Raw genomic sequence first — 27,706 nt, forward strand, 5'->3', positions numbered from 1 at the left:
GAGGCTGAACTTGAAGAAGACAATGTGGTTGATAGTGTGCCACAACAGGATGATGAGGCTATGGATGAAGATTTTGATCCCGAAGAAGACTTGGATGATCCTAATGATCAAGACTTTACTCTAGAGCAATACAAAGAAAGAGATGATCGTCGTGATGACATTAGTCTTTAAAGAACTGTAATCCTTAGTTATTTATTTTGTTGATTAATAAAGTGGCAAAGCTACTATTTATGGTTATTGGTTCAATTATGATTTGGAGAAATAAAAGCAATGTTATTGATGGATGTAAGACTTTCTCATTGAAGTATTAATAAAAGCATCGAATTCCTTTTGTTATCTCTTGAGTTCAAATCTCGATTAAAAGTTTCGTGGGTATCGCAAAGGGATTAATTGTTATTTCTTCAACGAAACTTTATGTGCAAGGTGGTCAATTTAGCAACCATCTAAATTAGATGCTTCGAATAAGTGGGAAAGAAGGCCCAAAGTTGGCGCCAACTTCCCCTAGGACGCGTTTAATTTGTGTTCTTGTTGTGAGTGGGTTCATTGTCGAACTAGTGCCTTAGTGATGTCGTGTCAACCAATATTAAAGTTAGTCTTTTATTCTATTCAGGAGAAGGGATATGGCTAACCAGGAAATTTCTGAAGTGGTTAGACAACTAGCTGAGGTAGTTCGAGACCTAGCTCAAACTAGAGCCAACCCAGTGCATGATCCGGCTGGGGAAATGTTTAAGAAAATATCTCAAAGCAAGCCTCCACCGTACCATGGGGAGATTGAACGAAGTGTACTTGAAAACTGGTTGAGAGAATTTACTAAGCTTATCCTAGCTGTGAATTGCCCCAAAGACCTTAGGGTAAACAGTGTTGTGTATTACATTCCTCTTTAAAAATGTCACCAGCATCACTAAAAATCAATTTGAGTTCTTGTTTTCGAAAAACTCCATTCACCATCTGAACATCTTCAATGACTCGGTGAGAAATATAAGTTCAGGTTAACAAGTTCTCAATGACTCGTGAAGGAAACTGTTGACGTTCCTAGTGATGACCCTTAAGTCAAATGCTATCACTCGGGGGCTCGTGAGACCCTCGCCTAAATTTGGTCCATTCCAGACTAAATTCCCAGACGCACTTCGTCTACCAATACTTTGATCATCGTCTTAATCAGACTCAATCAAAGTGGGGGCTAACTGTAGACGCCTACATTTGACCCCTAGGCCCGAAGCGGTGAGTTCAATGATGAAACCAAACACTGTTTGTCAACACTTTCCTAAGTACGCAACGAACGATCTATAACTGACTGACATGATCCCCTAACCTATATTTCCATTTTTAGTAATTTCCATTTATAGTAACTGTTATGCTTAACAGCTACCAGATATAGTAACCGTACAAGATAGATATTCAAAGTGATTACATTGCACTACAATTAATCCTTGAAAAGATAAGAGTTGCACTACAACCGATATCGTCGAAGAGATAAAACCGTGAAAGAGATAGAATCCGGAACTAACCGGAAGGATCTGGAAAAACCCGTGGAAAAATACCAGCGCTAGAATTTTCTATCGCGTGACATACACGGGCCGCTAATTTCCAGCGCCGAGACACCAGTGTATTTAAATACAGGCGCTACAGTTTGGTTCTCAACCAATCACGACACGGATAAATTTCAGAATGAGTTGTCACTGACTTAGCAACCAGCAAATCTGGCGCAGCCTGACAAGCGCTAGTTATTTCCAACGATAACCAGGCCAGTGCTGGAAATAACTGGCGCAACTATTTCAGTTTCATAAAAACTCATTCTCTTCAAACGTCTATCTTATTTCGACCGATTACACTAAAAATACAACTTTATAGACTCCGGAAATCGGTATAAAATACCAGCCAAATAACCCTTTAATCTTGAGTATTAACCAAAGCTTTAAACCCGTCTCGTATCTGTGATCATTCTGCCGTATTAACTCTTGTTAAGCAGAACTCTGTCCGTCCAAACACTAAAAACCGTCGCAATTACTGCTGAAGTTATAGTCTATTCATAAGCCTAAACCGAAGAATCTAAGAGGAAACTCTAGAGGAATCGTACCAGGAATCGAAAACAGTCAGTCAGTTACCGGGAATTTCGAAGGAGAAAAGAAAATCTAGTAAAGACAAGTGGTTAGTGTTCCTGATAACCGTAGTATAGCCTAGGGTATATTGTAACCTGAAATTACATTTTTATTGCTTTTATCACCATATAAATCTAATCATATAAATATGTTGTATCGATTATGCATGATAAGGTAATCTTTAGACAAATCTGATTACTGTTAAGCTCCTTAAATCAATCTAAATCATTATTTTGACGTTGTTAGTTCATTACTTGTGCATAAAAATAAACTCATTAGTAATGTAGTCTAACCCATGTCCCTTTCGTCGTCGCATCGAACTAATAAGGACCGCCACGTGGACTAATACCGGGCAATCCCCGTATTAGTAAACGTCTCCCGAACTCTCAATCTCTACTTCGCCGGATGTACGTTGAACGATCTCCATAACAGGGATCACAAAGGTACCTAAGGCCGTTGTGGTCAAATATGTTCGCATGTGCTTCGGCTTTACTTGCGTATCACAATAACCGAATTTTATCAGTTTTCCTCAATATAGTTGAAAATTGTGGCGACTCCAAAGTTTAGTAAAAATAGGAAGGTTAATGCCCACAATTTGTCCCATTTTACTTAATATGATTACCACAACCCCGAGAGAGCAGAGATATTGAGAATATTCTCCATTGTTGCATCTCCAAATCTCCAATATCAGCTTCAATTGGCAATTGTATGATTTGCGTTGATTGAATAACGCTTCTAATTAGATATTCCTTTGCTAATTCGATCCCAAATTCGATCATGTTTGTCTTCTCTGCGTGTCTTCCTTTCTTTCTCCTCTGGTTTTTTGATTTTTTTTCCTCTCCTCTTGTTTTTGGGTGAAGGTAATTGATGTCCACGGCTGTCTTTCAAAATTTTGCAGGTGTGAAATTGGGTGTAAGATCCAATTTGTGGTGCGACACTACGACACATGCATTTGAATTTTCGTCTTACACTTGCGGAGTTACGGGATACACGATCAGACATATGATCGATTGCAAACATAAAAATCAAACCAAAGAGGGAGATTTAAAATAGAGTAAGATTATATAAAGTAAAAAACAGAATGAATTGATAGAATGTAACAACAATGATAATTCATAAATGAATAAGGTCTAAATATACATAAACTCGCCACCACGAACAGCATTAGCAGCACCACGTCTCTCCTCCTCGAGCTCCTTTTCTCTCTCCTTCCAACTCTCATATTTATGATCATCAGTTGGCAACTCGTGCCTGCAAATCGGGCACGAATTATGCTCATCCAACCACGGCTTCAAACACGGTGGATGAAACAAATGTTTACACGGCATTTCTTGCATCTCATCTCCAACTCCTAATTTTTCTTTACATATACAACACTCTGCACCCTCTTCTCCAAGCTTTTCTTTTGCGATCGCCTCGCTTTCGAGTTTAATCACTGGTAATTTCTCCACAACTGCCTTACTCGCAGGCGGTGCAGCACGACTGTTCCCTCCCGCACCTTCCATTAGAGGGAGAAGATCGTCTAGATTTTCTAGCATTGACATATCCAAACTCTCCACTAACCCCCTCATCAAACCCCCCACAACTTCATCACTACCGTCGTTGTTCGTACTGTCATTTCGCGATTGCGAAGCGAGGGCGGTTAGTAGATTTTGCTGGATAAGCCAATTGGGTTGAGGAGGTTCTCGATCAACCGTTAGATGACCTTCAAACAGGTACCCACCGCTACGTTGCGAGCTTGGCAAAATTCTCTCTTCTCCTCCATTACTATCACCAACTTGTTCATTTAGGGTTTGGCGGATGTTGGCGATGCAGGATTTCAGGTGGGTTTTCTCGGCAGCGTTGACGGCGAGGCGGTCGGCGATTTCGAGTACTTCGGCGCCGGCGAGTAGGTAAGCTGGAAAGGTGTAACGGGTGCGGAGGACGGTGGCGACACGGCTGATGACGTCATAGAATACCTTTTGGGTGGGCAGCGAGGCGGCGGAGTAGGATTCGAGGAGGAGGGATTTGATTGAAGAGACGGCTGATTCAAACGTCTGCTTTTTGTTTAATTGGGTTCGGAGTTGATGTAATTGATTGGTTAGTTCTTCATCTGATTTCGCAGTCATGATTAATTAAAATTGATTGAAAATTGAGGACGAACCCTAAAATTTGGGAATCTGAGACGTCAAAGAAGGAAAGAAGGGGAGATTGAATAAGTTGAGACGGGCGGGGGAACTTTTTATAATAATGTAATTTCTTGGGCAAGGGGACACACAAAAGGAGGTGTCCCTTTATCTTAATGGCTAAGGAGCAGATCTGTTAAAAATCGACCTCATTTGAATTTGAAGGTTTTGAACAAGATTTTATGACTCCAGTAACCAATTTTATACCTACCGGAACAATCTGAAAATTAATGGGTTAAAATTTACCGAACTCCTTTTCGACCCGACTGATTTAAAATAGTTATATTTATAGTAATAAATAAATTGTAAGAAATTTTAATCACAATGAACACGTTGTTCTTACTATTGTTTGGTACAATATGATTTTGATTTGAATTATACGTCATTTTATTATTGTTGAGTATGACTAAATAATATTTTTTATATTTATTACACAAATTAATGAAAATATAATACGCGTTTGAAAATCTCTCAATCCGTTAGGTCAACCCGAACCCGAAAATTTTGAGTCTTGAACAAGCATTTCGACCCTAACCCGAAAGTGACCGACCTAAATTAACCTGAACCCTAAAGTATTTTTTTATAACCCTGTCCGACCGACCTGTTTAACGGGACTACTAAGGAGGCGTTGATGATTAATCGATATCGTTAACTTTTAGTCGTCGAGTTTATTATGTTAAGTAGCATTTTTAGTGACCAAATTCATGTTAATTTAGTTAAATCTTAATTCATGTCAATGATTAAGTTAGGTCACATATACAATTGTATATATCGCTAATTATGCCAATATGTTGCCGGTGATCACTTACATAGCAATTAGCAACGGAATAAAATGGTGTTTAGTTTCCTACAAATGTGGCTAATTGGCTGACTAATCTAAACAAAACCCAGGGTTTACTCATTATAGAGTGGGCAGATTAGGAAGAAACATACTTGTGCTGTTGTGCATAAGTATATTGGGTACCCAAAGGAAAATTAAGCAGTTGGCAGTTGCCCAGCTTGAACAACTCGAGGCAATAGACACTGCTAATTTTAAGAACAACCATCGTGGTACACTATTGGAATCTGAAAGTTACAAAATGAAACACATATTTTTACAATGCACTGTAACTCATAGTTCTTACCATGGCCCAAACTTTCTTAGGATTATCCAAACTTAAGATGAAGATAGTCAAATTAACATCATTGCCTTACAATATCTTCTTTAGTGTTCTCTCAATCAAACATCCAAGTAACAGATTTTGATTCATATTTCCTAAAACTACAAACTTTAGGAAATAACAAGAAACCAAGTAGCAGTGTTCCGGGTACATTATGTCACTACAAGTGTTCGTCTCAAAATTTGCTCAATTTTTAGGAAATAACAAGAACCCTGATTTTGATTCATATACAAACATCGGTTGTACACCAAACCGTTTTCCTTCATGCAAAGAAGCTTCCCTTTGGGCTGTGTAAGTGTTTCGGTCTGGTTCTTCTAGCTTCTCTTCAACAAAAAGGAAACAAGCCAAGTTCAATACAAAGATCATCAGAGACCTTAGCCTATCTGCAATGACCGGTCAATTGGTTCTTGAAAATATTGAAGTGCTATGAACACTGCTTCCTGTTTTCCAAAAGGCACAGTTTTATAATCAAACAGAATAACTACAATGATATTGCTGTCACTCTTTTCCCGTTCAGTAATAAGAAAATAAAGCAATGAATATTTATAAATTACCTCTGATCTAATAGTACGGCTCCCTTGATGGGGGCATAAATTCAGATATGAATGGAAGACCTCTTTTGCATCTTTTCCCTGGTGAAATGGTAATACACTAAATATCATAAGAAACTATTGCAAATGCGCAAAGCTCAGTGAAAAGAAACATTAACACTTTCGTCTCATTTCCAGTCACAGGTCCATACTTCAATCTTTTTTTTTTCAATATAAATATTAACACTTTCGTCTCATTTCCAGTCACAGGTCCATACTTTAATCCTTTTTTTCAATATAAAATGGAAACCCATAATCTAATCTTAATGCTTGCAATCAAATAGGAATCGTCAAACCAAGCTGATCGATGAAAGAAGTATATCCCAATACACAAGTAATTATCATGTAGACCTCACCTTTAATTTAGTGTCCTTGTCAATGCACTCTTCCAAACCAGCAAGGCCACCAAATGTAATCAGAAGGTGCCTAAATGTGAATCAGACAAAATAATAGGTAAGATGGTAGAAAACAAGGAACCCAGTTAAATATTCATTGAGGCAGTCAACATGCTGAATGGAGAAGAAAAATAGGCCCCCTAGTAAATACCAATTAAACAAAGATGTCATCATGTAAACTAAAAGCAGTCTGTTTCACATTGCACGATAGGAACTCAGCAAGAAACCAATTGTATGGTCACCAAATAAAAGATGATATAGCCCATCGATTCTGTTTCTGATTGAGCCAGAAACGCACCTAAAAGCAGGTATACAAAGCTCAGATGATTTGACAACTTTGCCATGCTCCGAAGTTCCAATCACATAGTCATAACCACCCTACAAAAATATGCATTCAATTACGATGGAACAAAAGAACCAATAAGCTTCAACAACTCTTGGAAGAAACATAATCACTAGAGTACCTCAAATGAACAGTTGTCAATAACAGAGCTCAAATTTGGAGCATATCTCACTTTATATCCCCAGTACATGCCCTCTTCTTCCCTGGGAGTAGTAGATTGAACAACCTGGTGTAATGTCCCTTCAAAGACCACATGGCATCATAATCTTAGAAGAAATACATAGACAAGTCTGCAAACAGGATCAAGGGTGCAATACGCGGATCAGTCTACTTCCTGCTGTGACCAAGAACCTACTCTCAGATCACATGTACATTGTCAATCAGCAACAAATTACACGAGCAGACTGGCAATTATCCCCTTGATGATGTCCTAAATATTCTGTAAGGAATATATCTAATTCAAAGATGCCCAATGTATATTCAGACTGCATGTTGACCAAAAGCTATTGCAGATTCACATACGAAGATAAAATAACAAAATATAAATAGATACAGAGGTACTAATACAATGAAGACGAAATAATGATCGAGCTTACCAGTACTTAAATTACGGTCAGTCCCCATGGCTACGGTGACCCTTATTCCTGGTCCAAGCACTTTATCAATAACAACATTCTGCATCAAAAACAAAGATTTATTTTAAAGGCAAGCACTTTGAAAATGAGATCTTATTGCTCATTTTAAAATGTTCTGACAAGATTGTTCTTTAGAGATTATTTTATATCTTATATCTTCAAAACCAGAAACCACATATCAAAGGAACGGGATTCTAGAGGTCAAAATGAATGCAACCTTATATTAGTAAATCAGTAGTTTCCAGTAAACCCAGGGTAACTCCTGTTTTTTTAGCGTATGTGTCTAGAATTCAAGATCTTCCTAATGCACCTGACTCCAAATGCAATCTCAATTCTCAAGCAGGGGCATCCAAAATTAACTGAAAAGCACACCCCAAAGCTTATGCAAATAGCATCATGCATCTTGTAAGAACTTTGAAACTAAGGCAATGTTTCGCGAAACATGATCAATACCTATTTGTAGACCCCAAGTATCAGACCTAATTCACCTAAACTAAATTGCTCCTGTCCACCACATTCAATCCCATTTGCATTCAAACTGGAAGTGAGATGGCGGAAGTGAGATGGTGAAACTTAGACACAAGAAAAACCTAATATGAGGGAACATCCGAACACCTGAATCACATAACATAAAAAAAAGAACAAGCTTACTTTTGTTTCCTCCTCAACCCCTAGCCAAATTCTAGAGAAATAATTCCAATTCCCAAGACCTCATCTACGCTTCAGTAAACTGTTCATTCCTTCTCATGCACTTTAGATGCTAAACGGTCTGCAAGGAACGAATCATAAAACTGGCTGGTTTTGCAAAATCTAGGTGTCAACCTATGTGTAAGCAATATACGAGTTAATAAAATTCTGACTAAGCCAATAAGGAAGTCTTTGATCTTTATGATAGAAGCATATTGCAAACATGTGTCATGACATGTGGATGTATACTACGACACCATATGACCATAGCACAAATTTCGAATAGAAGTATATCTTGTTCAAAAGAAATAATAAATCTCAAAAGGAAATAAATAAGTGGTGCTTCTAACATACTTCCTCCGTTCCTAAATAGTTGCACCATTTTGACTTTTGACACTATTCACTTATCTTGCTTTGACCTCAATTTTCTACTAATAAATAAAATTAAAAATTATTATACAAAGTATTATTGGGTTTGTCTTAATATACATTTTAAATATATCAACTTTTTATAATTTTTACTAATACATAATTATAATTATTGATGGTCAAACTTATGCGTTGGCAAACGTGAAAGTCAAAACGGTGCAACTATTTAGGAACGGAGGAAGTATTAAAAATTTTGAACTGATACAGAGGAGATTTGTGGTGGTTCAAGGCCTCAGCACAGTGTAGACCTCTTTACCAACAATACGTTGTTTTGTGACACAGATGGTATCCTACCTACCGTGCCTATGAATGGATGGGAATGGGGATGGGGGGAGTCCCTACCCTGTGCAGCATGAGACCGGTACCAACGTCGACCAGATGGCAGATAGTAGAGGGCACCATTACCTTTGGTATTGATTCTCTTCCGGAAAACATTAGTTAGCTCAAGTTCAAATTTTTATTAATTGGAGCTCAAGCTCATTAAAATTACGGGAAGCTAAGTTGTGGGATGAGTTTCTCAGGGATTCAAGGAAGGAATTGTTTACATTAATCCTTGAATTATAACTTTATAAATGCTGCAATAAACAGTCCTCATCATGCCTGTGTTATTGGAAAGAAAAAAAAAACTCAGTGCCCTTACTTTTTTTTAATGGGACTCAATCCAGTGACAGTTTCTTGATTGATAAATAAAAGCAAGAGGCATTTGAGCTAAACCTGGTTATTGAGCGGGTCAGGTAAGGGTCGGTGCACGTCAAAAGCGCGTCGGGTAATGAAAGGATCACTTTTAGCGGGTTGATAATGGGCGGGTCTCGGGTCATATCCATATGATTTTTTATATCATAACTATTTTAGTTTTCAAAATTATCGTGTTATAAGTTGGCCCTATATTGGCCCTGTCCAATAAGATTCCTACCCATTAAGAACCCTGTTAACATGACCCAAACCCTACACCCATTGGACTACCCAATCCAACATGCAGCTCACTTGCAAATCAAAGGGATTTGTATAAAAACCTAATTCTCATGGAAGATAAATAGTTAAACACACCCACAACTTGAATACTTTTCACTTCCAGAAGCTAATTCAAGACAGCCAACAGCTTTGGCATCTTTATTGCAATATGCTTCGTCATTTCTACCTTATGTCCTGCTTCATACAATCTTATTATGAATAACAGTGATCACATTTGACTCAAAATGAAGTAAAACTAACAACTTTCACAAGGACTCCTCAGCTGATCCTGTAAACCTTTGAAATGACTTATAAGATCTAAAGCCTAAAGATGCATGTAAGATGATAAAGCATGCATCTTTAGTACCATAACTCTATAGTTGTAAGAACTTCTGTATTTAGATTGGCATTATAATTGTTTTAAAATGAATGATGGTAAACCGACATTCAAGTTTACAGATTCAATTGACACTATGAAGGTTTGGAGCAATAGGCAACCTAGCTCCTAGGCTTCAAAAGAGAGGCGAAGCCTTGGCGAAGCCTTGGCGAAGCAAGGCGTAGTTTTTTAGCTAAAAGGATAAAAGTAATAGACTAAGACACTACAAGAAAAACACGATTTAGCGACTGTTTCTTTGCGACTACCAACAAATCAGTCGCAAATTATTTTTTGCGACTGCAAAAATCAACGGTCGCAGCTTAGTCGCTGATTTGCGACGGAATATAATATCTGCGACGCATGTGCAGTTGCTAAGCCTTAAAATTTATAATTTGGTTTATAATAAAGTTTTGCGACAACTTCAATTTTGTCGTGACTTGTCATTAAGAGCCCACTACCACTTTTTAGAATTTGTTTTAATTAAAATTTCATAAAACAAGAAACCCACCCCTAGTTATACCCCACTACCCAAACGACAAAACCTAAGTATTTGAGCAAAACCCTATCCCCACTTCCATCATCCCAGCCGTCATCCCCTTCATACTTCTTCTCTCAGTAATTTTTATGAGGGGGTCTATCTCATTTTCCCCCTCAATAATAGAGCAAAAACACCAAATTTAAACTCTTAACATATTATATCCGATTATTTTCCAATGATTTTGGGATTAACCCCACAAGCTTTGCAAATCTCCAGTAATGAAGTGCAAGTTCTACAAAAGTACAGGAAACTAATGCGGTAAATAAGTTGATTCTTGATCTTCTCTCTTCTTCTTAGCGGCGTACACCACAATCTAGATCTCCAATAATGAAGATTGCAAGTCCAGCAAGAGATGATCCGTTTTTCAGATACAAGTAATCAGATCTTCTCCTTGAATTTGTGGATACAAGTAATCAGATCTAGTTTAATTTAAGCATTGGTTTTTTTTTTTGTATAAATTGGTTAGTTCTTGAGTAAGTCGATTCTAATTTTGTAAATTCTAATTTTAATATCTATTTTTGGTCGTAAATTATGTTCTTCGATCTTTTTTATTTAGATAACTAGATCTGTAATCACTTCTAAATTTTTTGTGTATATATGTAATGGGATGAATAATACAGAATAGTATTCTTCTTTAATTTTTCATAATTTGAGTTATTGTATTTATTTTGATATGGAAATCTTCTCGAAAATGAAATTAGCAACTAATTTTAGTTGTTAATTTTTTTTTTTTTTTTTTTGTTTGAAGAATTGCGACTGCCTTTTAGTAGCAAAAATTTGATCTTGGGTCGCAGATCCATAGTCGTAATGTAGTCGTTAAAATCGGTCGCAAACAAATTGCTACTGCCATTTTAGTCGCAATAATTTTTTTGCGACAAGGGTTTCAGCTACGGACAGCCTGCGACTGTTGTTCTGTCGCAAACCCATAATTGCGACCGTTTTACCCTTTTTTGCGACTACACTAAGCAGTCGCAAAAATCAATATTTCTTGTAGTGAGAGCATCTCTAATGGTAAGCTAGTTTGACAATTAGCTTGTTATGCCACATAATATTTCAAGCTATTTTATTGTCTAGCTAATTTATGCTCCAATGGCTAGCAAATAGCTTGTGATTTAAATTGGTCCTACTTGTTCCACTTGTCAATTATTTATTTGGCAAATTTGGTAGCTAGTTTAAGCTAATTTGCTTGGCCAAGCTAATTTATTATCTTCACTCCAATGGTCTAGCTATTAGCTTGAAACTTTTATAAATTTCAAGCTAGTCCCTAGCTACAACCATTGGAGATGCTCTAATAGTGACTGGGAAACATGTTACTAAATAAGCGGAAAAATTAAGAAACTATTCAATAGAAAATTCATATCTTTATCAAAAGAACACTGAAATTCCTCTTTTCACATGTGAAAGATTAAAAAGGGCAGTAACAAAACAGGCAACCAGGGTGCACTTCTTCAACTAAGGTCCACAAGGCACCCTAAAGGTAATCATCTTCAACACCTTATTACCCCATAAATATCTTAAGACACTCTTTCAAGTATAATCATCACAAAACTCTTTCAAAGAGGAAATGCCTAGTACTCTCTCAGTAATGGCTTACAAGTGACTCTTAAGGAGTAGGTAGGGGAAGGTGAACCATCATGTTTCTCTATGAAGATCTTCACAAAGATCAATAACTGCTAAGAGTGTCGGCTGTACTGGGTAACAAACAACTTCAAGTGAGCAATAAGTACAATATAACGGTACTGAAAGAACCTAAGTACTAGGGAACAACAGAACAATGAATAAAATCCAACAAACACAATTGAAAGAATTATGAAGCCTGAAGAAAAAGCATGGATTATTGACCAAAAAAAAGATATCCCATGAATAGCAGTAAAAAATAAAAATCCTGTTCCATCTTTAACTAAAGCGAAAATATAGCATACCTCGTCAAGACCCACATCCACCATTGTTCCAACAGAGTTGGGAGCCTTTTCTTCCAAAGTCACACCTGTTACAATTACCAAGAGATAAAATAGAATTATATATCAAGATTCATAAATTTATAAAATATACTCCCTTCATTCTAATATAATTGCTAAATTTGACTTTTACGCTTCATATACTAGCCTTGACCATAATTTTAATTGATAATATGTATATAAAGAAAAGGTTAGTATGTAAGATGTTGTTGGATTTGTTCCAATGTATATATTCAAAATATCAACCTTTCATAACTTTTGTTGATATAAAAAGTGTACATAGAGAAGCGTGAAAGTCAAATTGTAGCAATTAAATTGGGATAGGGGGAGTAAAAACACGCACATGTAGACGTACAAACCCGCCGGCATTGCTGATACAACCCACCCGCACTCATGTTCACATAAGAGATAGCTCTAAGGGGCATACACATACTTAAAACATGATCTTACCAGTTCATGTTGTTTAGATCTATAAATCGTAGCTAAAGGTCATGAAGTATGTAACCTCTACTAGGGACATCTATGCAAAGGTTTAGAAATACTTTCTTAAGTGTGCAGCTTCATGAATCCTAACAACTATATTTTCTTCTCTCATAGTTAGCTTATTACCACCTCTCTCCATGACCCCAGAAAACAAAATAAATGGGAATTAAATCCCCTTTTACTACCCAGTGCAACCTATATAAGGATGGTTGTCTTGGTTAGACTCCCAAATGAAAATGGCTTTGTTTCCGGTTATCACCCTACTAACTAATTCATTCCCTCCTCAGATACACATTGCAAGTATGGCAAAGACTGAAGGCCCATCTCCAGCTACTAATGACCTTGTGTAAAAGACGCGACCTATGCAAACCATTCATAGAGCATTCAAGATACATATAAAAAACAAAGCACGTTCAGAAAATTACGAGTTTACTGACATCGATTTTTCTAACAAGTTAGCGACGAGCTATTCTCAAAACAGAACAACCTAGACATTCATATAAAGAAATAGCTCAATAATCAATTGCTAAATTACAACAATACATCAAAATGCAGCGTTGATACATTAATAAACCCCTACCTTCTCTATACGAAGCCCATTCGTGCTTGCGAAGATGATGAGGCGCGTCAAGTGGCGGTAACAAACCCTAACCAAAGCCAATTTATCAGTTAAACCGTGCTACTTCAACATCAAACTATGCAATTCTAATCAACAGAAACATTCTTACCACAAATCTTAAGCAACTATGTCTCGAAAAAAGAGTCTTTCGTAGATATTGAGGTGTTTCAAGGTAGCGTAAGATTCTAATAAAAAACGCGGCATTACTTTTATCCCCTTCCGCCGTTCCCACAGTAGTAGGATCATCCATTGAACTCCCATTATTATCAAATACCACAACCTATTCATCAAAAACCTAATTAACCAGCTGAAAATTCCCGATTAACTCTTAAATTAGCTAAAAAATACATGAAAATCAAGACCTCGTGGATTCGGTAAATCGTCGCCGCTCGAGCAATCTGTCCAGCTAGCTGAAAAGTACACACAAAAATTAGAGAAAAATTACAGTGAGAAATTGAAGAATGGTAATGAGAAAGAAAGAATTAGAGAAATGAGTACGCGAGTGGCGAGTTCATGAGACTGAGCGTTTCCGATGATTGTACTAGGAATGGCGATGCTGACTGTCGGGATGGTTTTGGATTTTTGCTGCTCTTTCTTCCTTTTCTTCTTCTTCCTCTTTGCTTCGGAAGAATCAATGTCGCCATTGATGAGCTCGGTGGTACTCTTCAATGGTGATTCTTCTTGTTGTTTTTGGTGCTGTTCAGCTTCACCTTCGGCTTCAACTTGGAGTTTGCTCTTCTTCTTCCCCATTTTCGCAAGGGTAGAAACGTTGGTTGCGCAGGGGTTTTGGGAATTGCAGTTGAGCAGGGGTTTTGGGTTCTGGAAACTGAGAAACTACTACACCGGAATATTGTCTTGTTTAAGATTATGGGTCATTGGGTTGGGTTGGGTTGGGTTGGGTTGGTACATAAGTTTACAAATTCAAACTGGGCTATTCAGAGGTTTAAGGTTTGGATCGAGTTATATTCGTGTAATGAATCATTCAAATCGATTCTAGTTACCTTCGATTAGTTTAAAATTAAAACGATATATTGACACGATGTTGGACTTATAAAAGGGAAAAAATAGATAATAAAACAATATATTCAAATTCATCATATTCGATTGCCGAGTAAAATGTTAGAAGATGTCAAAATTCCCTAAATACGATCATTTTCATAAAATTCTCAATCGCGGACGATTAAGGATGCGTCTTACGGAGTATTCAACTTATCCTGAACTTCTGAATTTATTGGAACTTATTAAAACTTATTTGAACTGATCAAACCTATTATTATTATTAAAAAATGGATTTTCCATGAGATACCCCCGATTTTTTTAGTATAATTCACCAAATGTCCATCAAGTTTCAGAAATACATAAAATACCCCTCACAAATGACTTAATACCCCTAATATCCCTCCATGGTGTCATCAACCCTAATTCACCCATTAACCCATTTTTTTTCCTTTTTAATTTTAGTTTTTCTTTCCCCTCTCCCCATACCTTCTTCCCTGACCTTTCCTCTGCCATCCACCGCCACACCCTCGTCGTCCACCGTCACATCCTCTTTCGCCACCTCGCAGCCCTCTCTCCTCCTTCCTCTCCCTCTGCTCGCTGCCCTCTTTCTCATGAAAAAACGGATTTTTCATGAGATAACCCCGATTTTTACCTTAATTCACCAAATGCCCATCAAGTTTCAGAAATACATAAAATACCCCTCACAAATGACTTAACACCTATAATATCCCTCAATGGCGTCATCAACCCTAATTCACTCATTAACCCATTTTTTTCCTTTTTAATTTTATTTTTCCCCTCTCCCCTTACTTTATTCCCTGACCTTTCCTCCGTCGTCCACCGCCACACCCTCGCTGGCCAACGCCACATCCTCTGTCGCCACCTCGCCGCCCTCTCTCCTCCTTCCTTCTCCTTCTACTCACCGCCCTCCTTCTCTTTTCTTCGCTCTCCCCTTCCCCTCCCTCCACTCTCGCAGCCTCATTCTCCCTCCTCTCCATCTACTTTCCTCCTTCCTCGCTTCTGCCCTCCTCTCTTTCGCGCCACCATCGCCCAGAACCGCTCGCCGCCCTCCTTCACTTTTCTTCGCTCTCCCCCTTCCCCTGCCTCCACTCTCGCAGCCCGGGATTTCTACTAACTCCGCCGCTGAAAATTGGCGGATTTCGTATATATATTCTACGGAGGCGTCACCTAAGAAATGAGTCAAGATCGAGCTCCTCTTTACCGATGGTTTTGAGGATGTGAAGTTTTTTGTAAAATTGGGAAAATTGAAGGTTAATTAAGTGTTGTGATAGTTCATAACTTTTGATGAGATTGGAGGATTGAATTTGATTGATAGGTGAGATTGAAGAATTGTGCACCATATCAGAGTCATCGGACACTCGGGCTTTTCTGAAAAGTTGACAGAGAGATCGCAAAGGGAGAGGTGGTGGTAATGGAGTAGGAGAGATTGTGAAGAAGTGGAAGGAAGCAGAGGGAGGGGAGGCATTGGTGGGCGTCGACAAGGGTGGAGGTGTGTTTCTTTGGTGGGCGTCAACAAGGGTGGAGGTGGAGTTGGAGTTGGAGGTGAAGATGGTTGCCATGATACTTGAGGTGGGTGGTGGGTTAATGGAAGAAGGAAGCGGAGAGAGAAAATAAAAAGAAATGGGTGGGTTAGTGGGTGGGTTAGTGGGTGGTTTAATTAGGTGAATTAATGGGTGGTTGATTGTGGGGGTTAATTAGGGATTAGGTGGGTAATTAGATCATAATTGGTTGATTATGAGGATGATGACGTCATTAGGGGTATTTGGGGGTATTAAGTCATTTGTGAGGGGTATTTTATGTATTTCTGAAACTTGAGGGGCGTTTGGTGAATTATGCTAAAACTCGAGGGTATTTCATGAAAAATCCGTTAAAATAAATAAATAATAAATAACAATAATAATAATAATAATAATAATAATAATATATACAAACTTTTAGGAAAGACGGTCTAACGGTTAGACCACTTTTATGCATGCACTTTAACTGATTAGTAAACCGCTGAAATCAATTAGTTAAGTTTGAAATTCAATTAGTTAAGCAACGAAACCAGTTAGTTATGCAACCGAATCTATTAGTTAAGCACTGAACAAATTAGTTAAACAATGAAACTGATTAGTTAAGCAATGAGATCAATTAGTTAAGATTTTATGAGTTTTAGTTATTAATAAGTTTGTTCGAAAATAATAACTATTCGACTCATAAATTTAACTATTTGTCTTTATACCTTAACTATTTTGTTATTGTAGACACCTACTTTTGTCCCCATTCCCGAAAGGGAAGGTTCGATGATGAAAACGTAAATCTTCACTTGACAACGCATCTCCTATAAAATAACGAATCTCAATTCCCCTTTTCATTTCACCCGAAACCTGCTATTTATAAAAACCTGCTGTTTATGGAAACCTGCTAAAAATAGTAACTGCCGTAATGGGTAGTTGCTAAAAGTGGCAAGTCATAAAAGATAGAAACCTGTCAGAATTAGGTGTTGCACTCCAACATAAATCCTAAATGAGATAGAAATTGCGAGAGAATCCTATTCCTAATACGATTCGAAAATAAGAGTTACGTATTAATTAAAATCCTAACGAGCCTAGAGTTCGTAACGGGCCCGGATGCATTCCATCATAAAATTAATACGCACTAAAAGACTCGATTAAAGTCTCATACACTCCGGATTCTAAGAATCCGAATCTGACAAAGAAACGGCCCAGACCCTATTTTCAACGCCTGGCTCTAGGCGCCGAAATCTTCGGCGCCCAGCCCTAGGTGCTGAAATTACCTGGGACGTATTCTTTCCTAATTCCTCGTGGATTAGAGTTCTACAATTCTATCTTTCCACGAACTCTTTTCTATAAAAATGCCTTAAGTTCGACGTGAAAAGGACAACAACACACAATTATTATTCTGAGTATTGACTATAAACCCCTAAGCCTAAGCCTCACGCTGCAAAACTGATCACGCGTTCTATCGCAATCGATCCATAAATCGAACAGAACGTATCCTGTCCCATAATTTGAGATTCGTTAAATAAAAGGAGAAATAGCAAAGTCAAAGTGGTTAGTTTTCTGAGAACCGTGACATACCTCTCAAGGGTGCGTCGTAATGTGTCCCTTTTCTATGATTTAATTGCTTTCCTCGCCCTTTTATGAACTGTTAAACTAACTAAATCTGATTATTCGATCACGCCTAATAAATATGATATTTTTGGGAAATTGGATTATCATGCTAGGTCCCTTAAAACAATCTAAATCAGATAATCGTGCTCGATCTAGTATTATATGTTGCATATTGTTAAAATCGACTCAGATTAGTTTAATAGTTAACGCATGTCCCTTCAATTGTTTGTGCTGAGCTAGTAAGGATATCCTGCCTCTGGAGTTATCGAAGAGCGAGTACTCCTCTCGGTAGTTACAGTCCCCCGAACCCTCAATCTCTACCCTGCGGGTGTACGTTGAGCGATCCCCACCACCAGGGATCACAAGGGAACCTACGGCCGTCGTGGTCAAACATAATTGCACTCCCTTTATGTCACGATAACCGGGTTTTGTCAGTTTTTCTCATTGTCGTTAAAAACTAAATGGCGACTCCTATATTACTAGTCAATTGTGTGTAAACTCACAGGAAATCCAATTACACTTGATTTGACAAAAAGAAGCGTCACACCCACGAGGGACGAGGTCACGCATTAGCCTCGTGCTTTTTCGACCCCCTCACAGTGGCGACTCCACTGGGGATAGTGAAGGAAATACTCGTGCTTGTAGGTAATCAAAATAGCCGAAGGGTGAAACGATCCTACCCCGCGTTTATTTCCCCATCAAGTTGGGACGACCTGAAAATCAGCATATTAATGTGAACGGGCAGAACCGCATAACGAATCTTGGCTCCCTTGATGTTTCATCTCGGGAGTTGGGACTAAGGATACCCATCGCCAACCGGGGGGTGCATACGCTTCGAATGTTGTCCACTCAGCACCTTCGCTAGTAGTACACCCGTCCCAAACCCAATCGCTCGCCCACTAGGTCCCTCTCGCCTGCATGCCCCCTTGGCTTGCACTTGCGGGTTGGCCTTCTGGGACGAAATTCGTCTGTTGAAAGCACTACCCCGACCGGGGCATGTGGTGGATCTGCGATAGAAGCGGTACCAAGCCAGGCGCAAAAAACTACCCATAGAAGCCTATCATAAACTACATGACATATTATTATTGCCTCATGATGGAATGTTAGTTATGTGTAGCGAAATATATGATTGTGTGTGACAAACTATCCTAGAAAAACCAACGACCTTAAAAATTGCCCAAACATTCATAAACCAATTTGCCAAAGAGTTATACCGAAATACGTGTTCCGCAAACCCGAACGATCTCCACAAAAATAAGCGACGCTCGGGATAGCCTGTAACGAATCCCACAAACGCTGCACAACGCGTAAAGGACGTTATTAGGCAAGCACGCAAAATCGAAGTCGCATAAACAAAAATAGACGCAAACAGAAAACGAGAACCAGCCAGGGACGCATTTTCAACGCCCCTGGCTGGGCGCCAGAATTTCTCACGCCCGACGCTGAGCGCTGAAGTTGCTGTTTGGCCTTCTGGTCAGGCGCAGCAGCCTCGGTGCCCGCGAAAAAGAAAACACGTAGCAAAAAAAAAACCGTTCGTAAAAAAAAATTATTGCGAGGGCGTAAGAAAAGCACTCGATTCTAAAAGCGACTCATAAAAAAGAATAACTCTTTGCGTCGTTGTTAGGCCTCCTACGACGACAATGCTCGGCACCAAAACCGAACATGCTAATAATTATGAATGTCACACGGGCAAGTGTTTCGAAAATCCAAAGAATGACCAAAAGAAAGAACTAAAAAGTGTACCAACAAAAGAAAGAGTGAAAAACCAATAGAGAGAGTCGAAGTCTAGACTAAGTAATACTTGAAACTTTGGGACCTAAACTTTAGCTTATCCTATGCATAGGACTGATCCTGCCACTTAGTGCCGATCAGGAAATCAACGGTTAGTGCGCCTCGAAGATACATCGCCAACACCAGGTTTAGTGACTCCAAGCTCCGTCCGTCATCCCTCATTTCAAGGATCTCCGCTTCCCCAACCTCGATTCGCACCCTCAAACATGTCCATCGAAGAATTGCGAGACCAGATGGCTCAAATGACCCAACTCATGGGCCAACTGAAAATGGAAAACGAAGCCTTAGCGGCTGCACAAGCCAAAAATGACCTCGATAACGAGAAGAGGATTGAAAAAATGGTCCTACAGCAAACCATGGGGAGCAAGTACTTCTCCCTCGATCCTGAACCTTTTCCTGGCAAACTACCAGAAAATTTTATTTCATCTGACTTACCAAAGTTTAAAGCCACGGGCATTCCCCGTGATCATCTATTGAGCTTTGTGAATGCCATGAACTTGAAAGGCGTGGACAAGTCCATGTATTTACCTGCCTTTCCTTTGTCCTTGGAACCTGTACCTCTCAAATGGTACTATCACCAGGACCCTAAGCTCTTCCCCACTTGGGAAGACTTTGTCAATGTCTTCATCAAGCAATACTCGTCGAACATGGATTTTCAAGTCACCATGCGCGAGCTGGAAGTTCTCTTCCAAAAGAAAAATGAGGGTTTCACAACCCACTTTGCTAGATGGAGGGATCAGGAGGCCCAACTAATCAATAGGCCTCCCGAAACAGAATTGGTCCAAAAATTCATTGACAACCTGGACCCGGCCTACAGACAACACCTTAGGTACCTGGGACTTGACACTTTCAAAAGAGTTTATGATGTGGGGATAACGATAGAGGATGATCTCGCAAAAACAATACAAAGTAAACCCGCATACAAAAGCAACACCTACAACAGGGGCAACACATCCCAAGCCCAAGAATCCATGCCGTAGAGGAGACTCCCGCCCGAAGAAGCCCTGGAAGATGGGTCCGAGACCGAAAGTTTGCCCCACTCGGGTCGACTTTGCTACAAGCCTTCGAAAGACTAACCAATCAAGGAAAGTTGAGACCTATAGGCCCCACCCGTGACCCTCCTGTCAAGAGCAAATATTGGGTCGAAGGTACTTATTGCAAATTCCATCAAGGAAATGGACATGACACTGAAAACTGCTGGAACCTAAAAAATACAATCCAGGACATGATAGAGGATGAAGTGATACCTCTCCCTAACGTTGGCAAACCCAACAACAACAAGAGCCCACTCGGCTCTTGTCACATCTCTCTCGACCAACCAGAAAATGAGAACTTTGACCCTACGGTGTACATTACACCACAAGGTGCACCACTCGCTGTGGTCCCTGTGGATCGAATCGAGAGAGAAGTTTGCGGTGTGTGGGATGATGAGGCTGAAGATATTTACCTATCTCAAGTGTCGGGCCAGGACCTCTTTACTGAAACTTGGCCCGGGCATGCTCTCATTGACACCACCCCTCAGGAGCCCGAGGTCGACAACCTCACCCGATCCGGAAGAATATACCAACCGGATATTCGCCCACCTCCTATGGACGATATCCCAGTTAGGCAAACTCCTGAGAATGGACGGCACACCACCGTCGCGGAAGTCATTGAAAATCCTCTCTTGAAACAACTAAAAAGAACTAAAGCCGAAATTACCATCTAGGATCTCATGTGTACTTCAAAGGAACATCGCGAAAAGCTTATTCGCTCACTCGACCTCATCTCAGTACCTACAGACATCACACCTGACTCATTGGTTAGCCATGTCACGAGAGATGCCGGAGAAAAGGCCATAGTTTTCAGTGACAAAGACTTGCCCAAAGAGGGGGGTGCTCACAATAAGGCCCTCTATCTAGTAGTTGGATGCAAAGGACAAAACATCCCCCTAGCGCTCGTAGATAACGGTTCGACGGTTAATGTTTGCCCATTGCGAACCGCCCATTGCTTGGGGCTAGGAAACGATGACTTCCAAACCTCCACGCAAGGGGTACGAGCTTATGATAACTCCCGAAGGCCTGTGTTGGGAAAAATCAACCTTACCATACAAACCAGGCCTGTGGCACGCACCACGGAGTTTCAAATAATCGACATCAAGCCCACTTTCAACCTCCTCTTCGGGCGACCTTGGCTCCATGACTTAGGAGGTGTGGCTTCTACCTTGCACCAAATGGTTAAACTTAACCATAACGGGGTAATACTAGAAATCCGCGCCCCTCCTCTCGACGCTAGTTGTACTATGGTTGGAACGGCCGAAACTGCAGACGACCTTTATGGGTTTCAAATAGAAGAAGCAATCCAGTTCATCAAAGACTATGATCTAGCATTCCTAGACCCGCACGCATTCCGAGTCATCCCTAGAATGCTGTTAGCTCAAGGTTATTTCCCTGGAACCCCATTGGGCATAAGGAAGAAATAATGCACATTCCATTCTTTACCCAACAAATCTACTCCCTTTGGCTTAGGCTATGAACCAACGGAGGAAGATATTGCTGACCGCCTGTCTGGGCTACGCCTTAACAAGGCTAAACAAACCACCCTCCTTCCCCCGTATCAAAGAACCCTTAACGGAATATTCGTTCGGGAAGGAGAAGGACACCCATGCTGTGATTTCCTTGAACCCTTCGTTCAGGATGGCTTGCTAAAACCAGGATTTGAAATCTTCCATGACTGCCACACCTTGGATGAGGCACCCCACCTCACCAAGACTAAAACAACTGAAATATTGGACGACCAGGCTCTATGGACATTGTTTAACGAATCGAGGCCTATGGAGGACGAGACTGTGATGACTACCCTAGCTTTACAAGATGAAGGTTCGATCCAACCCGGTTAATCGCTCCTGCATCAACACTAGAAGAGATCGAGAACGGATGGGTGAAGACGTATCAGTGGGTCAATGCAAAAGGAATAGAATTCAAGATGAGCACCGGTGAAGGACCAAAGTTTTACGAGACTAAACCCAAGGCTTGAGCCACATAGAGCACCGTAGTAAAAAGCGCCTAGTAGTTCTTTAGATTGGTAAAAAAAAAATAAAGACTTTAGATGGTCCTAAGACCCCTTAGACACCTACTTTTGTCCCCATTCCCGAAAGGGAAGGTTCGATGATGAAAACGTAAATCTCCACTTGACAACGCATCTCCTATAAAATAACGAATCTCAATTCCCCTTTTCATTTCACCCGAAACCTGCTATTTATAAAAACCTGCTGTTTATTGAAACCTGCTAAAAATAGTAACTGCCGTAATGGGTAGTTGCTAAAAGTGGCAAGTCATAAAAGATAGAAACCTGTCAGAATTAGGTGTTGCACTCCAACATAAATCCTAAATGAGATAGAAATTGCGAGAGAATCCTATTCCTAATACGATTCGAAAATAAGAGTTACGTATTAATTAAAATCCTAACGAGCCTAGAGTTCGTAACGGGCCCGGATGCACTCCATCATAAAATTAATACGCGCTAAAAGACTCGATTAAAGTCTCATACACTCCGGATTCTAAGAATCTGAATCTGACAAAGAAACGGCCCAGAACCTATTTTCAACGCCTGGCTCTGGGCGCCGAAATCTTCGGTGCCCAGCCCTAGGCGCTGAAATTACCTGGGACGTATTCTTTCCTAATTCCTCGTGGATTAGAGTTCTACAATTCTATCTTTCCACGAACTCTTTTCTATAAAAAGACCTTAAGTTCGACGTGAAAAGGACAACAACACACAATTATTATTCTGAGTATTGACTCTAAACCCCTAAGCCTAAGCCTCACGCTGCAAAACTGATCACGCGTTCTGTCGCAATCGATCCATAAATCGAACAGAACGTATCCTGTCCCATAATTTGAGATTCTTTAAATAAAAGGAGAAATAGCAAAGTCAAAGTGGTTAGTTTTCTGAGAACCGTGACGCACCTCTCAAGGGTGCGTCGTAATGTGTCCCTTTTCTATGATTTAATTGCTTTCCTCGCCCTTTTATGAACTGTTAAACTAACTAAATCTGATTGTTCGATCACGCCTAATAAATATGATATTTTTGGGAAATTGGATTATCATGCTAGGTCCCTTAAAACAATCTAAATCAGATAATCGCGCTCGATCTAGTATTATATGTTGCATATTGTTAAAATCGACTCAGATTAGTTTAATAGTTAACGCATGTCCCTTCAATTGTTTGTGCTGAGCTAGTAAGGATATCCTGCCTCTGGAGTTATCGAAGAGCGAGTACTCCTCTCGGTAGTTACAGTCCCCCGAACCCTCAATCTCTACCCTGCGGGTGTACGTTGAGCGATCCCCACCACCAGGGATCACAAGGGAACCTACGGCCGTCGTGGTCAAACATAATTGCACTCCCTTTATGTCACGATAACCGGGTTTTGTCAGTTTTTCTCATTGTCGTTAAAAACTGAATGGCGACTCCTATATTACTAGTCAATTGGGTGTAAACTCACAGGAAATCCAATTACACTTGATTTGACAAAAAGAAGCGTCACACCCACGAGGGACGAGGTCACGCATTAGCCTCGTGCTTTTTCGACCCCCTCACAGTTATTCAATTAGTTATGATTTTATTACTTATAGTTATGTTTTACACTAGTTTAGTTAGTATAAAAAAAGTGGTCTAACCCTTAGACGGTCTTACACAAAAGCTTTTGCTATAGCCAGAGGACTGGGGGCCCAGATTGTATCTCGGCTGCCCACTAATTAGTTGTAAAATGATTGACTTTGTTAACCGAGGACAGTATACTTGGTAGCAGGTGAAACTTGGTGTGCTCCTTGACAGCTCAGCGGCTCTTAATCAAAACATGTGATTCTGTACTTTTGTAGCCGTTTTATATTGTCTTGTTGTTATCATTTCATTAGCTAAGCAGTGACTTTGTTTCTTTCTAGGTTGATTCTAGAATAGGGATAGGAGTCCTAGTTACTATTGGTTGTAAGGATACCTAGGGTTGATATATATGCTGCTATAATGCTCACTTGAGCCGCACAATTGAATGAATGAAAAGAAAGCTTGGAGCAAACACTTCTGAATATAGCAAACTGGAAATGGAAGCATTTTCTTCATGGTATTAGAGGATCAGGTTTGAGCTCAAAATATTTATGTTTCCATGATTTGCTTTCATCCTCATCATACATATAGTATTATGAAACTGCTTCATGCTTAAAGTTTTTGTCTTTCATATCTAAAATAGCTTAGGGCCAGTATTGTATGCCTAGATCTAAGTTTAGAAATAACAAAACCATGACTACAATAGAAACCACCAGCCCGACCCCTATATCTTCATCCCTCTGATGGTAGAAACTCAGTTTCAATAGAGAAACTTCAAGGTGTTTCTAATTACATATCATGGAAAAGATCTTTAGGATCACCCTTGCTGCTAAGAGAAAGCTAGGATTTTTAACTGGTGCAGTTAAAAGGGATCCTAATGATGCAGATAAACAGGAACATTAGGATACTTGCAACAGTATGGTCATTTCATGGATCATTGGCAATGTGAATGAATCCATAAAATAGTATATTATGTTTGTGACAAATGCTGCACAAATCTGGGCTCAACTTGACTAGAGGTACTCAGTCACAAATTGTTCGAGAAAATACAGGCTAAACAAGCAAATTTATGACTCTAAGCAGCATAGTAAACCCATTACAGATTACTGTACACATCTGAGAGGCCTATGGGAATAACTAGAATCTTTACAAAACTATCCACCCATTACCACTATGACAACAGATAAATACCTTCATAAGAGCCCTTAATCAAGCAGCAAGATCAGAGTAGAGGTTGTTTCAATTCTTGAATGGAGTTGATGATACATATGAAGCCTTGAGAAATCAACTACTTATGATGAGTCCATTGCCTTCTGTTGACACTGCTTGCAGTATACTGCAACAAGAAGAATCTCAAAGAGAGATCTTAAAACATGTGAAAGAGGAAGATGAACCGCTAGCTATGTACAGCAAGAGCAATGAAGAGACTTGCACAACATCTGGGAAGAATGGTCATAACAAAGAAAAATGTTGGCCAGTTGTGGGATTTCCTAGCTGGCACCCTAGAGGTCAGAAAGATCAGAATCAGAAAGGAAAAACAGAGATTTTTGCAACAACTCAAGAGGAGGAAGATGGAGTAGAGGTATAAATGGAAGGGGTGGTGGAAGAACTGCAGCTAATGCTCAAGGGCATGCAAGTTCAAGCTCCAGTTCAACACAAATAACATTTTCACCACACAACAACTTGCAGGACTCATGAAACTGCTTCCAACTCCTCTAAAGCTGGAAATGGTATAGACTCAGAAGAAGATATGGACACAAATTATGCTGGTAAGGTGAGCTGTCACTATGTAGATAGCATAAGAACAAAATGGATCATTGACTCAAGTGCCTCTGATCACATGACAAGTTCATTTAACATGATCAAAGATGCAGAGAAGAGTAAAAATGAACAAAAGATTAACCTACCCACTAGCCATACTTCTGTGATATCTCACTGTGGAAAGGTTCAACTGGCTAATGACATGTGCCTGAAAAATGTCTTATATGTACCTGAATTTAAGAACAACCTCTTGTCTGTTCAGAAACTGGCAAAAGATGCAGAATGCAAAGTCAACTTCTACTCAAGTTTTTGTCTTATTCAGGACATAAACACTGATGCAGTAAAGGGAATTGGGAAGTCTGAAAATGGATTGTACTACTTGATCAATAAGCCTCTGGAACAGATATTGTCTGATCTCAAAACAAATCTAACTCACAATAAGTCAGCATATCAAGTAGATGGCAATGCAGTGAATGCTGACACAAATGCACAATTTGTGTTATCTAACACAATACCTGATGCACCACCTCTGAGTCCCACTACTGTATGGCACCACAGACTTGGCCATGCACCCTTGAAGAAAATCAATAAGATAGCAGGGTTGAAAGGATTCAACAACAAGTGTGTTGATGTGTGTCTCACCTGCCTTATGGAAAAACTCGCTAAACTTCCATACAACATCAGCAGGTCAAGGGCAAGTGACCTATTTTGACTTGTACGCATTGATATTTGGGGAGCATACAAAGTGAGATCAAGAAGAAATAACAGATATTTCTTGACAATGGTGGACGATCACTCAAGGGTCATCTAGGTTCATCTTCTTAGACACAAATCAGATGCATATAAAGCCATTTTGAAGTGTTAACATGTGTAAAACCCAATTCAGCAAGTCTGTCAAAGTTATTAGGTTTGATGATGCCTTAGAATTTTATGAAAAACATTGTAGACCTCTCTCTGACAGCTTGGGGATCATTCATTAGACATCCTGTGTGGATAGGCCACGAAAAAATGGGAGAGCTGAAAGAAAACATAGAAACCTACTAGAGATGGCAAGATCTTTAAGGTTTCAAGCTGGATTACCACTTCATTTTGGGGAGATTGTTTTTTTGCTGCAACATATATCACCAACAGACTCCCATCCACACTGTTGGAGAACAAATCTCCCTATGAGGTACTATACAAAACTCCTCCAATCTACAATCATTTAAAATCTTTTGGTTGTTTAGTTATGGCTGGCAATCCAGATATAATTACTGAAAATTCAAAGCTAGGGGGTGCCTTGTCTGATGTTAGGATATCCTCTTACACAAAAAGGGTACAAGTTGCTGAACCTCACCACTAATGTAACCTTTGTTAGTAGGGATCTAAATTTTTTTGAACACATTTACCCCTACAAAGTGTTCAAACGTAAACCTGATTAAGTGGATCCCACCACTGTGGACCACAATGACTGGATTGAAACTAAAACTGAACCTTCTCACCCTGAAGCCAACACCACTACAGTCCATATCCCGCCCACTTCACCACCTACTCCCATATCTCCTGTAGCCAGAAAATCCACAAGACCACACAAAAACCCTAGTTGGCATAGTGACTATCATGTAGCTAACTATGCTTGCCTCATCAAACCAACAAAGATCCAAGAAATTGCCCAAATCCATGCCACTGCTAAATATCTATGCTTTCTAGCCAAACCCATAAATACCCTAGTCCCCACTCAATATAAAAAAGCTGTGAAATATAGAAGATGGGTCAATGCCATGAATGAGGAGCTAGATGGCATAGAGGAAAACCACACTTGGGAAATCACTGACCTACCACCTGGTAAGACAACCATATGGTGTAAATGGCTGTATAAAACCAAATACCACAATGATGGTAGGGTTGAGAGAGACAAGTCCAGATTGGTGGTACTAGGGAATAGGAAAAAGTATGGGATTGACTATGATGAAACATTTACCCCAGTAGCCAAAATGGCCACTGTTAGATCCCTACTTGCTATTGCCTCACTA

The 27,706-nt window shown here is 39.6% G+C and overlaps 2 protein-coding genes across 2 annotated transcripts; both read right to left on the bottom strand.

Annotated features, from left to right (window-relative positions):
- Positions 1-3,142: 3,142 nt before the first annotated feature.
- Positions 3,143-4,362, bottom strand: LOC110800651 (E3 ubiquitin-protein ligase AIP2). The gene has a single exon (XM_022005962.2). The coding sequence runs from the start codon at positions 4,205-4,207 to the stop codon at positions 3,230-3,232; it is 978 nt and encodes a 325-aa protein (XP_021861654.1). The 5' UTR covers positions 4,208-4,362; the 3' UTR covers positions 3,143-3,229.
- A 1,070-nt stretch (positions 4,363-5,432) lies between these two features.
- Positions 5,433-14,266, bottom strand: LOC110800660 (uncharacterized). Its single transcript, XM_022005970.2, has 11 exons — positions 13,927-14,266; positions 13,791-13,838; positions 13,538-13,708; positions 13,390-13,456; positions 12,291-12,355; positions 7,349-7,427; positions 6,874-6,992; positions 6,708-6,787; positions 6,371-6,440; positions 5,979-6,056; positions 5,433-5,864 (listed from the first exon to the last, which is right to left on the bottom strand). Exons 1-11 carry the CDS (start codon positions 14,176-14,178, stop codon positions 5,799-5,801), a joined length of 1,095 nt encoding a protein of 364 aa, XP_021861662.2. The 5' UTR covers positions 14,179-14,266; the 3' UTR covers positions 5,433-5,798.
- Between the last annotated feature and the right edge of the window lie 13,440 nt (positions 14,267-27,706).

The sequence above is a fragment of the Spinacia oleracea genome, chromosome 3, assembly GCF_020520425.1.
Source record: "Spinacia oleracea cultivar Varoflay chromosome 3, BTI_SOV_V1, whole genome shotgun sequence".
Lineage (NCBI taxonomy): Eukaryota > Viridiplantae > Streptophyta > Magnoliopsida > Caryophyllales > Amaranthaceae > Spinacia > Spinacia oleracea.

Bases quoted from the DNA above. Each gene is read 5' to 3' on its own strand.
- LOC110800660 (XM_022005970.2), bottom strand. From the start codon at position 14,178: ATGGGGAAGAAGAAGAGCAAACTCCAAGTTGAAGCCGAAGGTGAAGCT. The intron at 12,356-13,389 runs GTAGGGGTTTAT...TAATTGTAACAG, and splicing joins ATGGGCTTCGTATAGAGAAG to GTGTGACTTTGGAAGAAAAG. The intron at 6,993-7,348 runs GTAAGCTCGATC...TGGTCTTTGAAG, and splicing joins TGACCGTAATTTAAGTACTG to GGACATTACACCAGGTTGTT.
- LOC110800651 (XM_022005962.2), bottom strand. From the start codon at position 4,207: ATGACTGCGAAATCAGATGAAGAACTAACCAATCAATTACATCAACTC.